Source organism: Salmo salar, chromosome 02, assembly GCF_965601325.2.
Source record: "Salmo salar chromosome 02, fSalSal1, whole genome shotgun sequence".
NCBI classification, from domain to species: Eukaryota; Metazoa; Chordata; class Actinopteri; order Salmoniformes; family Salmonidae; genus Salmo; species Salmo salar.
In genome coordinates this window covers 11,670,841-11,693,275 of record NC_138292.1, presented here as the reverse complement: position 1 = coordinate 11,693,275, position 22,435 = coordinate 11,670,841, and the positions used below count along the sequence as shown (strand labels likewise).

At 44.0% G+C, this 22,435-nt stretch overlaps 1 protein-coding gene across 1 annotated transcript; it reads left to right on the top strand.

Moving 5' to 3' along the window:
- The first annotated feature begins 234 nt into the window (after window positions 1-234).
- si:ch211-254p10.2 (ferroportin) lies at window positions 235-14,940 on the top strand. The gene is made up of 7 exons (XM_082959701.1): window positions 235-318; window positions 548-707; window positions 1,312-1,427; window positions 1,851-1,977; window positions 3,779-4,057; window positions 10,012-10,704; window positions 12,029-14,940. Exons 1-7 carry the CDS (start codon window positions 313-315, stop codon window positions 12,292-12,294), a joined length of 1,647 nt encoding a protein of 548 aa, XP_082815827.1. The 5' UTR covers window positions 235-312; the 3' UTR covers window positions 12,295-14,940.
- The last annotated feature ends 7,495 nt before the right edge of the window (window positions 14,941-22,435 follow it).

Genomic DNA, 22,435 nt, shown 5'->3' with positions numbered 1-22,435 from the left:
CTTAATGTAAAGTTTTAGGTGTACGATCTACTTAATGTAAAGTGTTAGTTGTCAGAGCAACTTAATACTTTTGATTTCTGATCAGAACACATCCTGTTCCAAAATATGTTCAGACATACTCTGATGCTAAGTGCTTAATATTAGGTGGTTTTCCAGCTATAGATGCAGAATGTGTCCTGTAGACTCATAATGATGTTATCTCTGGTTATTGTTCATGTTACTGTGTATCTCTGTTGAACTTACTCACCAGGGTCAGCCCTCATCTACCTCAGGGGCCCTAAATTCCTGATCTACGTCAGTGGGGCACTGTCCATGTGGGTAAGAAGCCTTTTCATGTAACAACAATGGGTAAGGGAGCTACAAAGCCATACTGGCTGGACACTATAAGGTTTATGTCATCAACCAAGTAGTGTCTTGCAAATCAATGAAAGATGGACATACTTTACATTTCTCTTTATGCCCTTTACCCCTAGAAAGAGTAAAAAGCTAAAAGCCAAAGGCTAAAAACGTTCTTCTCCGTCATGATGACTATTTGTCTTTCTAATAGGGTGACCGTATGTGGCACTTTGCCATTTCGGTGTTCCTGATCGAGCTGTATGGACGTAACCTGCTGCTGACCGCAATATTCGGCTTGGTGGTGGCGGGGTCAGTGCTGCTGCTAGGGGCGTTGATTGGGGACTGGGTTGACCGCAACCCCAGGAACAAAGGTTAGACCAACAATCATTTCTATTTACAGCTATAGGGACTGACATCTAGTCCCAAATGGCGCCCTAAAGGTACTGTAATACAATAGGGAATAGGATGCTATTTGAGACGCAGTCCTAATTTCCTGCCTGTCTGCCTCACATGGGCATTCTGCAGTTCAAACAGTAACAAAGTTGCACCCCACCACTATTTTGGTAAATTGCTGAGGGATTTGGCTGGATAAATGTAACCACTCACAAATTCATAGATGGAGCTATGGATGCAAGTACTGAGCATCCATGAGACGGACATTATAGTTTTAATCATGTTTTGAAGATATACAGAGTTAGTTTACAATTACAAAGTAAAACAAGCATATATTTGGGGATCTAATGGGGTACAACAGATGAACTAAGCTCATGAGTCATTTCTAAGTTATATTCTTTTACAATCAATAGCTATATATCATTACTAAAAGTCCAAAAATGAATGTTCTATAGCAACTGCAGAATGCCCCTTTAAGACCAATGACACATTTATGGTTCTGTAGAAGTCTTTATGGTTCTCTGAAATGCATTGTCCCAGAATATTTTAGAATCTTAGTTTCTTCTCCCTCCTTGGTTTTAGTGGCGCATGCATCGTTGTTGGTTCAGAACATTTCAGTGACGGTGTGTAGCATTGTGCTGATGTTGGTCTTCTTATATAAACAGTGGATTGAGAGCATTTGGGATGGCTGGTTAACTGTGAGTATATTTTTCATTTTCTCTCCCACACTGTCTAAACTCTCATGATGTGAACCAACAGTATGTTTTGGAATCAGATATGGATTCAAATAGCATTTGTATCATTTCAAAGACTTTATTTGCACTTGATTGAGTTTGCCTGGTGCAATGGAACCAATGGAATAGTCCTAAAATGACAAACTCCACCCATCCAGTGCTCCAAACATGCTCAATCAAACTCTCAATGTATTTGTAAGAAAATGAATACTACTTAAACCCAGGTCTGTTGAGAATCAGGCTAGATATATTATTGCAAACTGCTGTGACGGTTGCTGTTTCTCCTGCACTGTTCTGTGTCCATGTTGTTGCTGCTGCTGTTCTGAGCCTCCTGCTGCTCTGTGCTGTCATGCGTAGTAACGTGTTGCATCACAAAACTTACACAAGGTGGTTTGTTATACGGTGGTGATCGTCCTGGCAGATGTGGCTAACCTAGCAAGCACAGCGCTGACCATCGCCATCCAGAGGGACTGGATTGTGGTTATCACTGGATACAACCGGGGTCACCTCGCCGGTGAGACTGGCAGACCTGCCACACGCTATTACATCACGAGGGATTGTTGTTTCTGTTTCAGCTGCTAAACTGGCTGCTGGTTAAAGCACTTCAAGGTTATCAGACACTATGTACACTGCTCAAAAAAATTAAGGGAACACTAAAATAACACATCCTAGATCTGAATGAATAAAATAATCTTATTAAATACTTTTTTCTTTACATAGTTGAATGTGCTGACAACAAAATCACACAAAAATAATCAATGGAAATCCAATTTATCAACCCATGGAGATCTGGATTTGGAGTCACACTCAAAATTAAAGTGGAAAACCACACTACAGGCTGATCCAACTTTGATGTAATGTCCTTAAAACAAGTCAAAATGAGGATCAGTAGTGTGTGTGGCCTCCACGTGCCTGTATGACCTCCCTACAACGCCTGGGCATGCTCCTGATGAGGTGGCGGATGGTCTCCTGAGGGATCTCCTCCCAGACCTGGACTAAAGCATCCGCCAACTCCTGGACAGTCTGTGATGCAACGTGGCATTGGTGGATGGAGCAAGACATGATGTCCCAGATGTGCTCAATTGGATTCAGGTCTGGGGAACGGGCGGGCCAGTCCATAGCATCAATGCCTTCCTCTTGCAGGAACTGCTGACACACTCCAGCCACATGAGGTCTAGCATTGTCTTGCATTAGGAGGAACCCAGGGCCAACTGCACCAGCATATGGTCTCACAAGGGGTCTGAGGATCTCATCTCGGTACCCAATGGCAGTCAGGCTACCTCTGGCGAGCACATGGAGGGCTGTGCGGCCCCCCAAAGAAATGCCACCCCACACCATGACTGACCCACCGCCAAACCGGTCATGCTGGAGGATGTTGCAGGCAGCAGAACGTTCTCCACGGCGTCTCCAGACTCTGTCACATGTGCTCAGTGTGAACCTGCTTTCATCTGTGAAGAGCACAGGGCGCCAGTGGCGAATTTGCCAATCTTGGTGTTCTCTGGCAAATGCCAAACGTCCTGCACGGTGTTGGGCTGTAAGCACAACCCCCACCTGTGGACGTTGGACCCTCATACCACCCTCATGGAGTCTGTTTCTGACCGTTTGAGCAGACACATGTACATTTGTGGCCTGCTGGAGGTCATTTTGCAGGGCTCTGGCAGTGCTGCTCCTGCTCCTCCTTGCACAAAGGCGGAGGTAGCGGTCCTGCTGCTGGGTTGTTGCCCTCCTACGGCCTCCTCCACGTCTCCTGATGTACTGGCCTGTCTCCTGGTAGCGCCTCCATGCTCTGGACACTACGCTGACAGACATTGATGTGCCATCCTGGATGAGCTGCACTACCTGAGCCACTTGTGTGGGTTGTAGACTCTGTCTCATGCTACCACTAGAGTGAAAGCACCGCCAGCATTCAAAAGTGACCAAAACATCAACCAGGAAGCATAGGAACTGAGAAGTGGTCTGTGGTCACCACCTGCAGAACCACTCCTTTATTGGGGGTGTCTTGCTAATTGCCTATAATTTCCACCTGTTGTCTATTCCATTTGCACAACAGCATGTGAAATTTATTGCCAATCAGTGTTGCTTCCTAGGTGGACAGTTTGATTTCACAGAAGTGTGATTGACTTGGAGTTACATTGTGTTGTTTAAGTGTTCCCTTTATGTTTTTGAGCAGTGTATTTCGTTTTTCTAGGATGTATCACATGCATTACCATAGAGGCAGAATAGTTTGATAATGTAGGCATTAGTAAAGCTGGTAACACAGATACCATATCACCACAACTAAACCCTGTACCTTTTGGTTTGATTCTGATCTGAAGGGATGAATGCTACCATGCGGCGCATCGATCAGGTGACCAACATCCTGGCACCGCTGGCGGTGGGACAGGTCATGACCCTGGCCTCCAACGTGATTGGCTGCGGCTTCATCCTGGGCTGGAACCTGGTGTCCCTCATAGTGGAGTTTATCTTCCTTTCCCGGGTCTACCGCATTGTCCCAGCGCTGTCCGTCAAACCCCCCGTGCCCGAGGACGGCCAGGCCTCCCTGGAGAGACCAGCAGAGAGGACGGAGGGACTGGTGGAGAGGAGGGGGTCACAAGGTCAGTGTCCTGGTGTCCTGGTCACTGTGTGACTGCTTCAGCAGTTGAGTTGGTAAAGCATAGTGGATCTTCCGAGCTATTTCATCCAACTTTACAGTGAAGTATAGCTTTACTTTACAGTAAAAATGGATGAAATCAATTGAAAGATACATGAGGTCAAGAAACATTATTCCACAACACGCACAGCACATACACTAAGTTTGGTGTCACTTAAAAATGTCCTTGTTTTTGAAAGAAAAGCCAACTTTGTGTCCATTAAAATAACATCAAATTGATCAGACATACAGTGTAGACATTGTTAATGTTGTAAATGACTATTGTAGCTGGAAACGGCAGATTTTTTATGGAATATCATCATGGGCGTACAGAGGCCCATTATCAGCAATCATCACTCCTGTGTTCCAATGGCACGTTGTGTTAGCTAATCCATGTTTATCATTTTAAAAGGCTAATTGATCATTAGAAAACCCTTTTGCAATTATTTTAGCACAGCTGAAAACAGTTGTCCTACTTATAGACGCAATAAAACTGGCCTTCTTTAGACTATTTGAGCATCTGAAGCATCAGCATTTGTGGGTTCGATTACAGGCTCAAAATGGCCAGAAGAAAAGACCTTTCTTCTGAAACAATGCTGTGTACTACTCCCTTCACAGAACTGCGCAAACCAACCTGGCCAAGATAAAGCAAAGCAGTGTGACAAAAACAACAACACAGAGTTACACATGGAATAAACAAACATACAGTCAATAATAAAATAGAAAAAAGTATATATAAAGTGTGTGCAAATGAGGTAGGATAAGGGAGGTAAGGCAATCAATAGGCCATAATGGCTAAATAATTACAATATAGCAATTAAACACTGGAGTGACAGATGTGCAGAAGATGAGTGTGCAAGTAGAGATATTGGGGTGCAAAGGAACAAAATAAATAAAATAAATAACAGTATGGGGATGAGGTAGTTGGATGGGCTATTTACAGATTGGCTACGTACAGGTGCAGAGATCTGTGAGCTGCTCTGACAGCTGATGCTTAAAGTTAGTGAGGGAGATATGGGTCTCCAGCTTCAGTGATATTTGCAGTTTGTTCCAGTCATTGGCAGCAGAGAACTGGAAGGAAAGACGGCCAAACGAGGAATTGGCTTTGGGGGTGATCAGTGAAATATACCTGCTGGAGCGCGTGCCCCAGGTGGGTGCTGCTATGGTGACCTGTGAGCTGAGATAAGGCGGGGCTTTACCTAGCAAAGACTTATAGATGACCTGGAGCCAGTGGGTTTGGCGACGAATATGAAGCGATGGCCAGCCAACGAGAGCGTACAGGTCGCAGTGGTGGGTAGTGTATGAAGCTTTGGTGACAAAATGGATGGCACTGTGATAGGCTGCATCCAATTTGCTGAGTAGAGTGTTAGAGGCTTTTTTGTAAATGACATCGCCGAAGTCAAGGATCGGTAGGAAAGTCAGTTTTACGAGGGTATGTTTGGCAGCATGAGTGAAGGATGCTTTGTTGTGAAATAGGAAGCCGATTCTAGATTTAATTTTGGATTGGAGATGCTTAATGTGAGTCTGGAAGGAGAGTTTACAGTCTAACCAGACACCTAGGTATTTGTAGTTGTCCACATATTCTAAGTCTGAACCGTCCAGAGTAGTGATGCTGGACAGGCGGGCGGGTGTGGGCAGTGATCGGTTGAAGAGCATGTATTAAGTTTTACTTGCATTTAAGAGCAGTTGGAGGCCATGGAAGGAGAGTTGTATGGCATTGAAGCTCGTCTGGAGGTTAGTTAACACAGTGTCCAAAGAAGGGCCAGAAGTATACAAAATGGTGTCGTCTGCGTAGAGGTGGATCAGAGAATCACCAGCAGCAAGAGCGACATTATTGATGTATACAGAGAAAAGAGTCAGCCCGAGGATTGAACCCTGTGGCACCCCCATAGAGACTGCCAGTGGTCCGGACAACAGGCCCTCCGATTTTACACACTGAACTCTGTCTGAAAAGTAGTTGGTGAACCAGGCGAGGCAGTCATTTGAGAAACCAAGGCTGTTGAGTCTGCCGATAAGAATGTGGTGATTGACAGAGTCGAAAGCCTTGGCCAGGTCGATGAATACAGCTGCACAGTATTGTCTCTTATCGATGGCAGTTATGATATCGTTTAGGACCTTGAGCGTGGCTGAGGTGCACCCATGACCAGCTCGGAAGCCATATTGTATAGCGGAGAAGGTACAGTAGGATTCGAAATGGTCGGTAATCTGTTTGTTAACTTGGCTTTCGAAGAACTTAGAAAGGCAGGGTAGGATAGATATAGGTCTGTAGCAGTTTGGGTCTAGAGTGTCTCCCCCTTTGAAGAGGGGGACCGCAGCTGCTTTCCAATCTTTGGGGATCTCAGACGATACGAAAGAGAGGTTGAACAGGCTAGTAATAGGGTTTGCAACAATTTCGGCGGATAATTTTAGAAAGAGAGGGTCCATGTAACGGTCGTCGTAGTGAATGGACCAAGGCGCAGCGGTTACGTGAATGCTCATGTTTATTCTACAAAATAAAACACGAAAACAAAGACCGGCCGACAAACAGTCTTGCAGGCAACACACAGCTATGCAAAGAACAACCTCCCACAATTCCCATGACAAACACATTCCTAATTATAGGACCTTCAATCAGAGGCAACGATAGACAGCTGCCTCCAATTGAAGGCCCCAATCCCAATTACCTAAACACAGATCTAAACACCCTAGAACAGACATAGAAATATACAAACATAGAACAATGACCAAAACCCCAGAATACATAAATCAAACACCTCTCTACATACACACACACCCCGAACCATATAAAACAAATATCCCCTGCCACGTCCTGACCAAACTATAATAACAAATAACCCCTTTACTGGTCAGGACGTGACAGTCCAGATTGTCTAGCCCGGCTGATTTGTCGGGGTCCAGATTTTGCAGCTCTTTCAGAACATCAGCTATCTGGATTTTGGTGAAGGAGAAATGGGGGAGGTTTGGGCAAGTTGCTGTGGGGGGTGCAGGGCTGTTGACCGGGGTAGGGGTAGCCAGATGGAAAGCATGGCCAGCTGTAGAAAAATGCTTATTGAAATTCTCAATTATCGTGGATTTATCACTGGTGACAATGTTTCCTAGCCTCAGTTTAGTGGGCAGCTGAGAGGAGGTGCTCTTATTCTCCATGGACTTTACAGTGTCCCAGAACTTTTTGGAGTTTGTGCTACAGGATGCAATTTTCTGTTTGAAAAAGCTAGCCTTTGCTTTCCTAACTGCCTGTGTATATTGGTTCCTAACTTCCCTGAAAAGTTGCATATTGCGGGGGCTTTTCAATGCTTTTTTTGTGCTGGTCAAGGTCAGTCAGGTCTGGAGTGAACCAAGGCCTATATCTGTTCCTGGTTCTAAATTTAGAAACTTTAGAATGTAGGATGGCCATGGTGTTGTTTAGGTCCCAGTTTAGGTCACCTAGCAGCACGAGCTCTGAAGATAGATGGGGGGCAATCAATTCACATATGGTGTCCAGGGCACAGCTGGGGGCAGAAGGTGCTCCATAGCAAGCGGCAACGGTGAGAGACTTGTTTCTGGAAAGGTGGATTTTTAAAAGTAGAAGCTCTAATTGTTTGGGTACAGACCTGGATAGTAAGACAGAACTCTGCAGGCTATCTCTGCAGTAGATTGCAACTCCGCTCCCTTTGGCAGTTCTATCTTGTCGGAAAATGTTATAGTTAGGGATTGAAATTTCAGGGGTTTTGGGGGTCTTCCTAAGCCAGGATTCAGACACGGCTAGGACATCCAAGTTGGCAGAGTGTGCCAAAGCAGTGAATAAAACAAACTTAGGGAGTAGGCTTCTAATGTGAACATTCATGAAACCAAGGCTATTACGGTTACAGAAGTCAACAAATGAGAGCGCCTGAGGAATAGGAGTGGAGCTAGGCACTGCAGGGCCTGGATTAACCTCTACATCACTAGAGGACCAGAGGAGGAGTAGGATAAGGGTATGGCTAAAGGCTATAAGAACTGGTCTTCTAGTACGTTCGGAACAGAGTGTAAAACTAGCAGGTTTCTGGGCACGGTAGAATTGATTCAAGGCATAATGTACAGACAAAGGTATGGTAGGATGTGAGTACAGTGGAGGTAAACCTATGCATTGAGTGACGATGAGAGAGATATTGTCTTTAGAAACATCATTTAAACCAGGTGAGGTCACCGCATGTGTGGAAGGTGGGACTAAAGGGTTGGCTAAGGCGTATTGAGCAGGGCTAGAGGCTCTACAGTGAAATAAGGCAATAATCACTAACCAAAACAGCGATGGACAAGGCATATTGACATTAGGGAGAGGCATGCATAGCCGAGTGATCATAGGGGTCCAGAGAGTAGCTCGGTGGGCTGGAGACACAGCGATTCAGACAGCTAGCGGGCCGGGGCTAGCAAGCTAGCAGAAGGGCCTTAGATGGACGTCACAATGGAAGAAGTCTGTTGTAGCCCCCTCGTGCTGTTACGTTGGCAGACTAGTTGTGATGGATCCGCAAGGCTCCGTGTGGTAAAAGGGTCCAGGCCAATTGGCAAAATAGGTATAGTGGCCAAAGAATTAGTCTGATGGGCCTCTTCAGCTAACAGTCCGATATGCTCTAGACAGCTAGCGGGCCGCGGCTAGCAGGCTAGCAGATGGACATTCAGGGGACATCGCGACGGAGGAGCCAGTTATAAAAAAAACTTGGGTAGATTACGTTGGCAGTCCAGTCGTGATGGAATCGGCGGGGCTCCGTGTCGGCAGTAAAAGGGGTCCAGGCCAATTGGCAAAATAGGTATTGAAGCCCAAGGAGTGGCTGATGGACCTCTTCAGCTAGCCGGGAGATGGGCCTAGCAAAGGCTTGCTCCAGGCTAATTGGTTCTTGCTTCGGGACAGAGACGTTAGCCAGGAGTGGCCACTCGAAATAGCAGCTAGCTAGCTGCGATGATCCAGGTGAAAAGGCTCAGAGCTTGCGGTAGGAATCCGGAGATATGGAGAAAAATATGTCCGATTTGCTGTGGTTTGAGAAGCGCTGTGCAGACTGGCAAGAGTTGTCCGGGCTAAAGGTTAGCTGATGACCACTAGCAGTGGCTAGCCGACTACTAGCTAGTAGCTAGTTAGCTGGCTAGCTTTTGTTGGGGGTGCCGGTTCAAAAGTAAAGAAAATAGCAGATCCACACCACATTGGGTGAGGCGGATTGCAGGAGAGTATGTTGAAGTTGAGGTTAAGAGAAATATTTTTAAAAATATATGTGAAGAAATAAGATATAAAAAGATATATACACGGGACACGACAAGATGAGGACAAAGACGTCTGACTGCTACGCCATCTTGGAAACACTTTAGATCATGATCTAATGATCAATTAGCCTTTTAAAATGCTAAACTTGGATTAGCTAACATAACATACCATTGGAACACAGGAGTGATGGTTGCTGATAATGGGCCTCTGTACGCCTATGTAGATATTCTTTAAAAAATCTGCCATTTCCAGCTACAATAGTCATTTACAACATTAACAATGTCTACACTGTATTTCTGATCAATTTTATGTTATTTTAAATGGACAAAAAAGGTGCTTTTCTTTCAAAAACAAGGACATTTTTAAGTGACCCCAAACTTTTGAACGGTAGTGTACATGCTTATTCATCTCTATGGAAACGAAGTATTACTTGAAACACTGTTGCCCTAAGTTAGTTGATGGATGATGTTAGTAGCTTGACTGATGCTTGTCCTCTCAGTAGATCATTGTTAGTAGCTTGACTGATGCTTGTCCTCTCAGTAGATCATTGTTAGTAGCTTGACTGATGCTTGTCCTCTCAGTAGATCATTGTTAGTAGCTTGACTGATGCTTGTCCTCTCAGAAGATCATTGTTAGTAGCTTGACTGATGCTTGTCCTCTCAGTAGATCATTGTTAGTAGCTTGACTGATGCTTGTCCTCTCCCTCTCAGTAGAGCAAAGTGAGGTGGTGACATCAGCCCCGGGCCTCAGTGATGACGACATGAGCCTGAACCTCAAGGAGATCACCAATCTGCCTCTGTGTTTCGGACGTTTCCGCTGGCTGCTGAGCACCTGTAAGGACGGCTGGAGGGCCTACTACCGCCAGGATGTCTTCCTGGCTGGGATGGGCCTGGCCTTCCTCTACACAACTGTCCTGGGCTTCGACTGCATCACCACGGGCTACGCCTACACCCAGGGCATCAGTGGCTCCCTGCTCAGTCTGCTGATGGGGGTCTCGGCTATAACAGGCCTCATGGGCACCGTCATGTTCACCAAGCTGAGGAAGGCCTACGGTTTAGTCAACACAGGCATCATCTCCAGCTGTCTCCATCTTTGCTGTCTGCTGCTGTGTGTGTGTTCTGTGTTCGCCCCCGGCAGCCCTATGGACCTCCGCCTGCTCATGCCCTTCCTGGACGCCAACGCCAACTCGACGTTGGTGGAGGCCGGGGGGATGGTGGAGGGCCAGAGGCAGAAACACACCTACCCGATGCGGGGTGGCATTAATCAGCCGCTGCTGCCCGACCGCTCGTCCATCCACTGGACCAACAACACGGTGCTGTTTGAGAATATGCCATCAGGCATGGAGCCAGACTCCTACATCTCTATAATCCTGCTGTTCTTGGGGGTCATCACAGCACGCATCGGTGAGTAAGAGGGACGACCAGGCCCAGGCCCTTCACAATTGGATTGAGTTGCTGATCCACAGCTTAACAATAGCAACTGTATTATGCATGTTTCTAACATAGGCTGTGGGTATTCAGTTCTTATGAGACTCAGTAAATGAGTTCAAATAGCGTTGGAAGATAATCATTTTTGTATTATACCAGTGCCTGACTGAAAAGAGACTACTGAAATGGATCCATAGTCTAGTGGTCTATCCATATAGACTATAGTATAGGGGTCTATCTATATAGACTATAGTATAGGGGTCTATCAATATAGACTATAGTATAGGGGTCTATCTATATAGACTATAGTATAGGGGTCTATCTATATAGACTATAGTATAGGGGTCTATCTATATAGACTATAGTATAGGGGTCTATCTATATAGACTATAGTATAGGGGTCTATCTATATAGACTATAGTATAGGGGTCTATCTATATAGACTATAGTATAGGGGTCTATCCATATAGACTATAGTATAGGGGTCTATCTATATAGACTATAGTATAGGGGTCTATCTATATAGACTATAGTATAGTGGTCTATCCATATAGACTATAGTATAGGGGTCAATCTGTATAGACTATAGTCTAGTGGTCTATCTATATAGACTATGGTATAGTGGTCAATCTGTATAGACCATAGTCTAGTGGTCTATCTGTATAGACCATAGTGTAGTAGTCCACCTGTATAGATCATAGTGTAGTAGTCCATCTGTATATATCATAGTGTAGTAGTCTATCTGTATAGACCATAGTGTAGTAGTCCACCTGTATAGATCATAGTGTAGTAGTCCATCTGTATATATCATAGTGTAGTAGTCTATCTGTATAGACCATAGTGTGAAAGTCTATCTGCATAGGTCATAGTGTAGTAGTCTATCTGTATAGACCATAGTCTAGTGGTCTATCTGTGTAGATCATAGTGTAGTAGTCTATCTGTATAGACTATAGTGTAGTAGTCTATCTGTATAGATCATAGTGTAGTAGTCTATCTGTATAGACCATAGTGTAGTGGTCTATCTGTATAGATCATAGTGTAGTAGTCTATATGTATAGACCATAGTGTAGTAGTCTATCTGTATAGATCATAGTGTAGTAGTCTATCTGTACAGACCATAGTGTAGTGGTCTATCTGTATAGATCATAGTGTAGTGGTCTATCTGTACAGACCATAGTGTACTAGTCTATCTGTATAGACCATAGTCTAGTAGTCTATCTGTGTAGATCATTGTGTAGCAGTATATCTGTACAGACCAAAGCAACCACTGACTGTTGTCTGTTTATCCTGTGTTTTCCAGGTCTGTGGTCCTTTGACCTGACCGTGACCCAGCTGCTTCAGGAGAACATCTGTGAGTCGGAACGTGGTGTGGTCAACGGGGTCCAGAGCTCCATGAACTACCTGATGGACCTTCTCCACTTCATCATGGTCATCTCTGCTCCGCAGCCCCAGCACTTTGGCATCCTGGTCATCATCTCTGTACTGTTCATCACCACGGGACACACCATGTACTTCCTATATGCACGCAAAGCCAAGAGAAAACCTGCTGGACGCCTGGACACGTAGGGAGGCCGTGCGGCTTTCCGCGACAAAGCATGTGCCCAAAGACTCCACTCTGCCTGCGCCTGCCTGTGAAATGAATGTCTCTTCTCTCTTTTTCCCTCTGCGCTCTCATTGCTAGGCAACAATACAATACCGTAACACACCTTCACCCCCATCCAGCCATTCATTCATTTCAGCAAGTGTCGTGTCCTCCCCAACCTGGTTGCTATCTCCCTGCATGGCCAGGTGTAGTATGGCCAAGTGCTAAGGTACAGGAACAAACTAGAACTCAGGTTAACTAGAGTAGGATCCACCTTTCCCTTCTGTACATAGGTTGATGTGGTCTCAACAGATGCGGTGTTGGTCCCCTACCGTGGAAGGTTATCTCACCTCTGTGTTGGTCCCTCACCGTAGTAGGTTCTCCCACCTCAGTATTGGTCCCTCACCGTAGTAGGTTCTCTCACCTCAGTGTTGATCCCTCACTGTGGTAGGTTCTCTCACCTCAGTGTTGGTCCCTCACCGTGGTAGGTTCTCCCACCTCAGTGTTGGTCTCCCACCGTAGTAGGTTCTCTCACCTCAGTGTTGATCCCTCACCGTAGTAGGTTCTCTCACCTCAGTGTTGGTCCCTCACCGTGGTAGGTTCTCTCACCTCAGTGTTGGTCTCCCACCGTAGTAGGTTCTCCCACCTCAGTGTTGGTCCCTCACCATGGTAGGTTCTCCTACCTCAGTGTTGGTCTCCCACCGTAGTAGGTTCTCCCACCTCAGTGTTGGTCCCTCACCATGGTAGGTTCTCCCACCTCAGTGTTGGTCTCCCACTGTAGTAGGTTCTCCTACCTCAGTGTTGGTCCCTCACCATGGTAGGTTCTCCTACCTCAGTGTTGGTCTCCCACTGTAGTAGGTTCTCCCACCTCAGTGTTGGTCCCTCACCATGGTAGGTTCTCCTACCTCAGTGTTGGTCCCTCACCGTAGTAGGTTCTCCCACCTCAGTGTTGGTCCCTCACCATGGTAGGTTCTCCCACCTCAGTGTTGGTCCCTCACCGTAGTAGGTTCTCTCACCTCAGTGTTGGTCCCTCACCGTGGTAGGTTCTCCCACCTCAGTGTTGGTCCCTCACCGTAGTAGGTTCTCCCACCTCAGTGTTGGTCCCTCACCGTAGTAGGTTCTCTCACCTCAGTGTTGGTCTCCCACCGTAGTAGGTTCTCCCACCTCAGTGTTGGTCTCCCACTGTAGTAGGTTCTCCCACCTCAGTGTTGGTCTCCCACTGTAGTAGGTTCTCCCACCTCAGTGTTGGTCTCCCACCGTAGTAGGTTCTCCCACCTCAGTGTTGGTCTCCCACCGTAGTAGGTTCTCCCACCTCAGTGTTGGTCTCCCACTGTAGTAGGTTCTCCCACCTCAGTGTTGGTCCCTCACCGTGGTAGGTTCTCTCACCTCAGTGTTGGTCTCCCACTGTAGTAGGTTCTCCCACCTCAGTGTTGGTCCCTCACCATGGTAGGTTCTCCCACCTCAGTGTTGGTCTCCCACTGTAGTAGGTTCTCCCACCTCAGGAAAAGGGCACAGAGGGCAGGCTGAGGCAGCAGCAGCAGCAGAAGACGCCTTTCCAGCAATTTTTGGATTACTGCAAGAGCTTCATTATGGCAGTCTGTTAACCTACTCAGAGTTTGGATGGGAGTTGGATGGATGGATGGATTGATGTATTTTTCTAACCTTCACACAGGAAAGAACTGGGCATGGTGAAGCAGGTGACAGTAACAAAAAGAAGAAGAAATGAGACTTAACAACTTTAACAAGTGGCAAACATGTTACTGCTCCGTCCACTTGGAAATAATCCAGGAAGTCCAAAAGGAAAACTAAAGGGAAGTTGGTGTCAGATTGTGAGATATTGAAGATTATAAAGGAGCCCCCCTTGATGGACAGAAGAGGAAGGCTGTAGTGTCATCTTCTCCTGGTCTGTTTCTCTGTGGATGAATCAGGCAGACATGTGCCTAGCTTTCAAATCAATCACTAAGACGCATTTCAGTGTCTATTGATTAACACATTATATCATTAAAAATATATATAATTTTAACCGGATCACAGGAACATATCATAAGAACATAAAGATAGTAAGAAAAAAAAAACATGCATTGAAATCAGAGGAAACCAAAATGACCATAATTGCTTGTATACTTAGATAACTGAAAATAGCTTCCAAATTGTAAATGCTTTTCCTTCACATAGAAACAGAGTGATATTAATGCAGTTTGACAAATTTATAGCAAACAGATTTTTACTTCCTCTTTCATTTTGTGACCTGTTTTGAGATCAGTGTTTAGTAGATTGATAGGTCTATATGATTCTGGATTAAGGCAGTGTTGTATTACACTAGAACACCTACGCATCCTGTTTCCTTGTTGTTCTCATGAACTAAAACCTTACCTCAGTACAGTACAAGAAATCTGTGTTTGAAAAACTAACTTGGACATGTCTCTCAGCTATGTACGGCCATCTCCTTTCTGTACAGTGGCAATACCATCAAAGTTGAACTCGTTGTCATGCAAACAGCACCACATTACAATTTAATTGTTTTTATATCATATTTTCCTGTGACGTATTGTTCACTTACATCTATAATTTGTTGTCCTTTTCTGTTTCAGACTGTTATTTATGATGACAATAAACACGGATTAAGATGTCTTTGTATTTTGACTTGAAATGTTTTGTTACCAACATTTACCTCTATTCACCAAAGCTCATTACGAACTGATTTGGATGTCTAAAAGTCATAGTTATGATGAGTCCAGGGGGTTTCTGGGAGTTGTTCAGTCACGAGTTCCATAAATGTCCAATAATTATGAGAGCACATGAACGCAGCATCATAAATGACAGTCAGTATACAGTTCATGTACTGCACATTCTTTCATCCAGGAGGAGGCTCCAAAACACCCCTCGCTGCATGCCAAGCACCAAACAGGTCTGCCTCTGACCCTACCCAGTCCCAGTTAATCCCATCCATAAATAAAGGCACCATTTCAACCTTCCTGAGTTAATGTTCTAGTAGGACCCTTTCCCAGAGAATAGGCTACCTCATGACTCTAACAATATTAATAAAGGCACCATTTCAACCTTCCTGAGTTAATGTTCTAGTAGGACCCTTTCCCAGAGTATAGGCTACCTCATGACTCTAACAATATCAATAAAGACACCATTTCAACCTTCCTGAGTTAATGTTCTAGTAGGACCCTTTCCCAGAGAATAGGCTACCTCATGACTCTAACAATATTAATACTGCCTGTCCCTTGTGGATCTTGTGCATATATAATGGCGACATTTCCCAGATCTTGGCTCCCATACTGGCATAAGGCATTAGAGATTCTTCTGACGGGCTCGCAGAGCGGATCTTACTGAGCTTGCATTTTGACCGCTGGAGAGAAGACAGGATGTTCAGAAATAGAACCACAGGTGAAGCCCCGTCCCCAATTAATCAGGAAGTAGGAAATAGGCCTAGTGCTGCCACCAGCACTATCACAGAGCGAGAGAGAGAGAGAGAGAGAGAGATGAAGAGAAAGAAAGAGAGAGATGAAGAGTGAGATAGAGAGACAGAGAGAGAGGGAGAGATGAAGAGGAAGGAGGAAGAACAGGAGGAGATCAGGCTGTGGCAATTATCTCAACACTCTTTTTTTTTTAAATATAATTGCCTGAGGCAAATTCACCTGCAATAACTCTCATGGCCAGCAGAGGTCAATGTCACTCTGGGATGTCAAGTACAAAAAATCTCCAAGTGAAGCTGTCAATTGGGATTGCTTCAGGCAGTGTGCAATATTACCCAACAATATACCAAATGTAAAGCTGGAGTGGATCCTCAAAGGTGCTAAACTCTCAGGGGCTGTCACGAGGGATGGGTTTATCTTCGGGACCAACACAGACTAATGAGGCAGTCCAACTCACTATCAATCTGGATTTAATCCAACAAATGTCAAAATGGACTGATATCTCAACTTTATTCTGTCCCTATTAATAAAGTGTCAACGCTTATGATCACAATAACATACCATCGTCTTGATATTACTGTTACAGTGTCTTCATTGTATTATGACATTATACTAATCGTATGAATCCATGTATGATATTGTACAATATCAAATATCATCAGTTCAGTTATTGAAGGGAATTTAAAATGACATGAGACAGAGGTGGTCTAGCTTGACAGAGAGATGGTGGAGTTGGAGTGAGTCTGATCACTCTCTCTTCTTAGGGATGGATCCACATTTACATAATGGATACCTGGAGGAAAATGGGGGAGGTTCATGCATTTTCAATTTCAGTCAAGGGGAGGGTTTAGTCTTTTTTTAAATCCAGTCCAGGGGAGGGTCATGTAATTTGTAATTGAAAAAATGTCTATATTTCTCAGTGTTTTAGAATTAGTTGCTTACTAAGCTATATGTCGATGTGTGCCTGATGCCGCCCCTCACCTCTGATTCTCCACTGGGCGTGCAATATCAAATGTACCTATTGGCTATTTAGTGTGGTCTCAATCACATGACCCATAGCCTATAGGCTATGAAGTGCATGCTGGGAGAAGCACAGAGCAAAGTTCTCTCTAAGTTAACTGCTGGGATTGTGTCAATAAAACTAGGCTGCATTACACACTGCAATGGATATTCCAACCCTGAGCCCCAGCCTGCTCTTGCTGATCAACAAAATGTTTTGTGTGCTGCCTAACCAATGGCTGTGCTGTGTAGGCCTATGGTGGCATTTCAGGTGGAGAATCAAAGGCTTCTTCTGAAAAGCATTTTGGATTAGGCCTTGCATGTGGACTAGCCAATAGCCTATGTTCTGTTCAGTTTGAGAAGGAGAGTGTGAAAATCATGAGGACCGGAGGTCAACTTTGATAGCTTGCCACTACTATAAATGATTGAATTAAAAACAATATGTTTCTTACCCATTGTCGTGTCTTTGGGGTACTATTACACTGAAGATATGTTTATCAATTAGCTCCCTGTAATTATTATCACGCGATTAAACTGATTAATCGTTTAATTGTTATTAACTAGGAGATCGGGGCACCAAGGAGAATATTCAGATTACAAAGCTATAATTTTCCTAATATAACTTTCCTGTACTATAATATTATATTCTATTATAGTATAGGCCGATTATCTTCTGGTTTAAATGGTGTATTTTACCTCTAGTCCAGTCTCATTCCAAACGTCGTAAATTGTTGTATCTGCACGAACCCAGTCTTTACTAAAATCATCCATACATCAATTGTCTTAAAATCATTTATTTACTACACTAAGTAATTAACAGAAAAACATACAAACAGTAATTATCGTCACAAAGGATTGGTAGAGGAATGTGCCCTTGTGGGCTAAACAGGCAGGTCGGCCTGTTGAACAATGGGTCATAAACGGTCAGCTGAGAAGTTGCACAGAGTTCATTAATATTAACAATTGACAATTGAAGGCTCACTCATTCGGGAACAATTGCAATCAATATATATTTACGCTCAGTGTGTCGTCGTGATCCTTGTTCGAGAGTTCTGTTCTGTTGGGGAGTTTTGTCCGCGTTCTCTCTCTCTCTCTCTCTCTCTCTCGGTTAGAATGGATCTTTCAGAGCGACATTCATTAATGTCGTCATAGAATGGTTGTTTCGTTGGTCTTCGCGTTCGATGATATAATTTACTTAGCTGCAGACTAATAATTAATATCAAAGACTTGTTCTTATTCTGTCGGTCTCGATAGTCTAAAAGTTAACCACGTGGTATGGTTCACTTTCAGTAGAGGAATTGGATGGTCAAACCTCTGGCCATAGAGTGAAGGCCTGCTCTGAAGAAATGTAAATCAGGGGGTGTTTTATAGTGCCCATAGAACAGGCTTGTCAAATGACGCCTGGTCCTGTATGGGTCCCTGGGGGCGTGCCTATGACTGAGTTAGATTTGGTTACAGAAATACAATTCTATCCCATTACATCAGTACATAGCATCTCAATGTCTTACAAAAGCTTTATCCTTATTAATACATTCTATACAACCATTATGATGCTATTATATAAAGAGTTTTATGGTAATATGGCTATATTGTCTCTTCTGAGTATCACAAAATTGTACCAAGCGGATCAGTTCGTAGCTGGATTCTTCACCAATCTTCCATACCTTCTCCAGAACACAAAATGTCGCTTGGCTCTCCAATTCTATGAGTTGGAAGAATTTCCTGTGTCTCTCTATGGGCCATGTGGCCAGAGACTCTCCTGGAATTTTAGAGTTTTTACGACCCTTTACACACAGGGTGGATTGGGGGGGTCATAGAATGGATGTTTGCAAAAGGGAGGGGGTCAACTGTCCTCCCTGTACCAAAAGAGGCCAACGTCATGACACCATGATGTATTTAGAGTTATTGACCTCACAATAAGACAGATTCAAGTCATTTACATTGTGGTGCTGAAACTTGAAGCAGCAGCCGTGGCACAATCAGAAATGGACAGCTCATGGTGCTGAAAGTTGGCAAATTTGAGTAGTATTATGAAAGAAGGAAAAACCAAAATAAACATGTACACCAAATGACCACACCGACAAATCGACAGTCCCTGTAAGGCCATAAACTATACATGGAACAATCTCCCACAAACACTAAACCAAACACATACCCATATATAGGACTCTCAATCAGAGGCAACGAGAAAACACCTGCCTCCAATTGAGAGTCCAACCCCAATTAACAAAACATAGAAATACAAAAGACTAGACAGAACATAGAAATACACTAACATAGAACAGTGCCCAAAAACCCCTGGAATACATAAATCAAATACCCTACTAAACAAACCACCACCCCGAACCACATAAAACAAATACCCTCTGCCACGTCCTGACCAAACAACAATAAGAAATAACCCTTATACTGGTCAGGACGTGACAACGTGACTCCGATGCATATGGGGATATCATTGTTTACTTTCTTTGACATTCAGAGACCAAGCTACAACCTTCTATAACCGAGATGCAGGGTTAGATTACGGTTTTAGACCAGTGATGTACTGTTACCAGTGAACACAGCAGGGTTAGATTACGGTTTTAGACCAGTGATGTACTGTAACCAGTGAACACAGCAGGGTTAGATTACGGTCTTAGACCAGTGATGTACTGTAACCAGTGAACACAGCAGGGTTAGATTACGGTCTTAGACCAGTGATGTACTGTAACCAGTGAACACAGCAGGGTTAGATTACGGTTTTAGACCAGTGATGTACTGTAACCAGTGAACACAGCAGGGTTAGATTACGGTTTTAGACCAGTGATGTACTGTAACCAGTGAACACAGCAGGGTTAGATTACAGTCTTAGACCAATGATGTACTGTAACCAGTGAACACAGCAGGGTTAGATTATGGTCTTAGACCAGTGATGTACTGTAACCAGTGAACACAGCAGGGTTAGATTACGGTTTTAGACCAATGATGTACTGTAACCAGTGAACACAGCAGGGTTAGATTATGGTCTTAGACCAGTGATGTACTGTAACCAGTGAACTCAGAAAGGTTAGATTACGGTTTTAGACCAATGATGTACTGTAACCAGTGAACACAGCAGGGTTAGATTACGGTTTTAGACCAATGATGTACTGTAACCAGTAAACACAGCAGGGTTAGATTACGGTCTTAGACCAATGATGTACTGTAACCAGTGAACACAGCAGGGTTAGATTACGGTCTTAGACCAGTGATGTACTGTAACCAGTGAACTCAGAAGGATTAGATTACAGTTTTAGACCAATGATGTACTGTAACCAGTGAACTCAGAAGGGTTAGATTACGGTTTTAGACCAATGATGTACTGTAACCAGTGAACTCAGAAAGGTTAGATTACGGTTTTAGACCAATGATGTACTGTAACCAGTGAACACAGCAGGGTTAGATTACGGTTTTAGACCAATGATGTACTGTAACCAGTAAACACAGCAGGGTTAGATTACGGTCTTAGACCAATGATGTACTGTAACCAGTGAACACAGCAGGGTTAGATTACGGTCTTAGACCAGTGATGTACTGTAACCAGTGAACTCAGAAGGATTAGATTACAGTTTTAGACCAGTGATGTACTGTAACCAGTGAACTCAGAAGGATTAGATTACAGTTTTAGACCAATGATGTACTGTAACCAGTGAACTCAGAAGGGTTAGATTACGGTTTTAGACCAATGATGTACTGTAACCAGTGAACTTGAAACTGCACTTTTGTACTTTGTGTAGTTTATTTAATGATCTGGAGGATTATGGTTTTGGTTTCTCTCTCTCTCTCTCCCCTGCCTTAGATACTGTGTCAGTATCAGAATATGAAGTCAGTGGGTACGTTCCAAATGGCACCCTATTCCTTATATAGTAGTGCACTTTATAGGGAATAGGGTGCCATTTGGAATGCACAGGTTGCTGTCCTTGGTGCTTTGTCTCACGGAGGAAACCTTCACCAGGAGGGACAAGGAAGGGAAGGTGAAGAGAAGGGATAGGGAAGTCAGTTTGGTTTTAGATTATTTTCCCTCTGAGTGACTTCACCAGCCCTGACTAGCCTGCACCCACGTCACATGATCACCCCAACATGTCTCCACCTGTTCTATGCTTTGCTTTCTGTTTTAAATCATAAATTATAAACAATCATTTTAAATCATAAATTAGTACTTTCTGGAATCTGGTGTTGCCTCAATATTCATGTCAGAGTACAGCAAGTGTCAGGAAAAGTTCAAAGTGGTAAGCTACTGTACAGACAGACAGACTGTAATGTGTTTCATTCTCAAACCTCAACTCATCACCAATGGACCCCCAATTTGTAGATGTGAATGGCACCCCAGTATAAACGCAATACAAAGACCAAAGACATAGACCTATGGTCAAAAGAAGTGCACTACATAGGGAATAGAGTGTCATTAGAGACATAGTGTCTGTCTCTTTAGATTGTGTTTGTCTCCAGACAGGCCTAAGAAGAAGCTCCACAGGGAGGGAGAGTGTGTACAGGGAGATACTTCACATGAAGGTCCTGTAGAGACTCCCATCCACAGTGAAAGATGGGTGTGCTTGGATTTATGTACTGTAGCCTGTCACTTTCTGGGCCTGTTTCTACTGTTGAACTCTGTAAAGATATTCTCCGCTACTTTTTAATACTTTTTAGCCAGTAATTCTGAACGTAGTGCCCACGAGACATAAGTAATCTCTGAAAATGGTGTACTACATCACAAATGTGCAGATATGTGCACCATGTCATTGTTTTCTCTCTCAGTCTACTGTGTGTGCATCTTGCTAGCTGTCACTTAAATGCTGAGGGGCTGGAGCTCATTGGCTGAAACTCAAATTGCTAGGAGGCTGGCTCACATGTGGGTAAATGTAGTGAAAATGATGCCGCACAGCCTCCACAAAATGTCACTTTCAAACTATGGATTTCTGGCTAATTGACCCTAAAACATTACTTTTGCTCATAGATTATGCATGTATGAGCTACAAATTGACACATCCAGCCCAAAGCGGGAGGTTAAAAAATGCTTAGTAGTTGTAACAGTACCGCAGCATGTCTTTAACTGAGATGTAATTATTCACTGGAGAAAAGATACAGTCTCACATTCACTCCAGTACTAACTGTTGAGGAATGGCTTGGCTTATCTAGACTCATGGCGTTGCAGGGATGAACACTTACGTAATTTTAGGAACATGTATCCAAGATGGAATTTTTACACCCAAATATGTTCACACTGTCACGTCCTGGCCAGTATAAGGGTTAATTGTCATTTTAGTTTGGTCAGGGCGTGGCAGAGGGTATTTGTTTTATGTGGTTCAGGGTGGTGTATTAGTTAGGAGGGCGTTTGATTTATGATTTCCGGGTTTTGAGTTATGGTCTATGTTGATGTATTTCTATGTGTAGTCTGGTTGATCTGTTTCTATGTTGAGTTAATTGGGGTGGACATCCAATTGAAGGCAGCTGTGTGGGGTTATTAGTTGGGTGTGTTTGTCTGTGTATTGGTGGGGGATTGTTCCGTGTTTAGGGTTTAGTGTGTGTAAACCTAACAGGACTGTCAGTGTATCGTGCGTTCGTTCTTTTGTTATTTTGTATGTTCGTTTTGGAATTTATTAAAAGTTCAAAATGAACCATCTCAACTCTGCTGCATATTGGTCCTCAGTTTCCGATGATGATTTCGCCATATCGTCCTCCGACG

What these genes read in the sequence shown, in the direction of transcription:
- si:ch211-254p10.2 (XM_082959701.1), top strand. An exon ending in CAACCGGGGTCACCTCGCCG is followed by an intron (nt 1,978 to 3,778) that starts GTGAGACTGGCA and finishes TCTGATCTGAAG; the next exon opens with GGATGAATGCTACCATGCGG. An exon ending in GGTCATCACAGCACGCATCG is followed by an intron (nt 10,705 to 12,028) that starts GTGAGTAAGAGG and finishes TGTGTTTTCCAG; the next exon opens with GTCTGTGGTCCTTTGACCTG.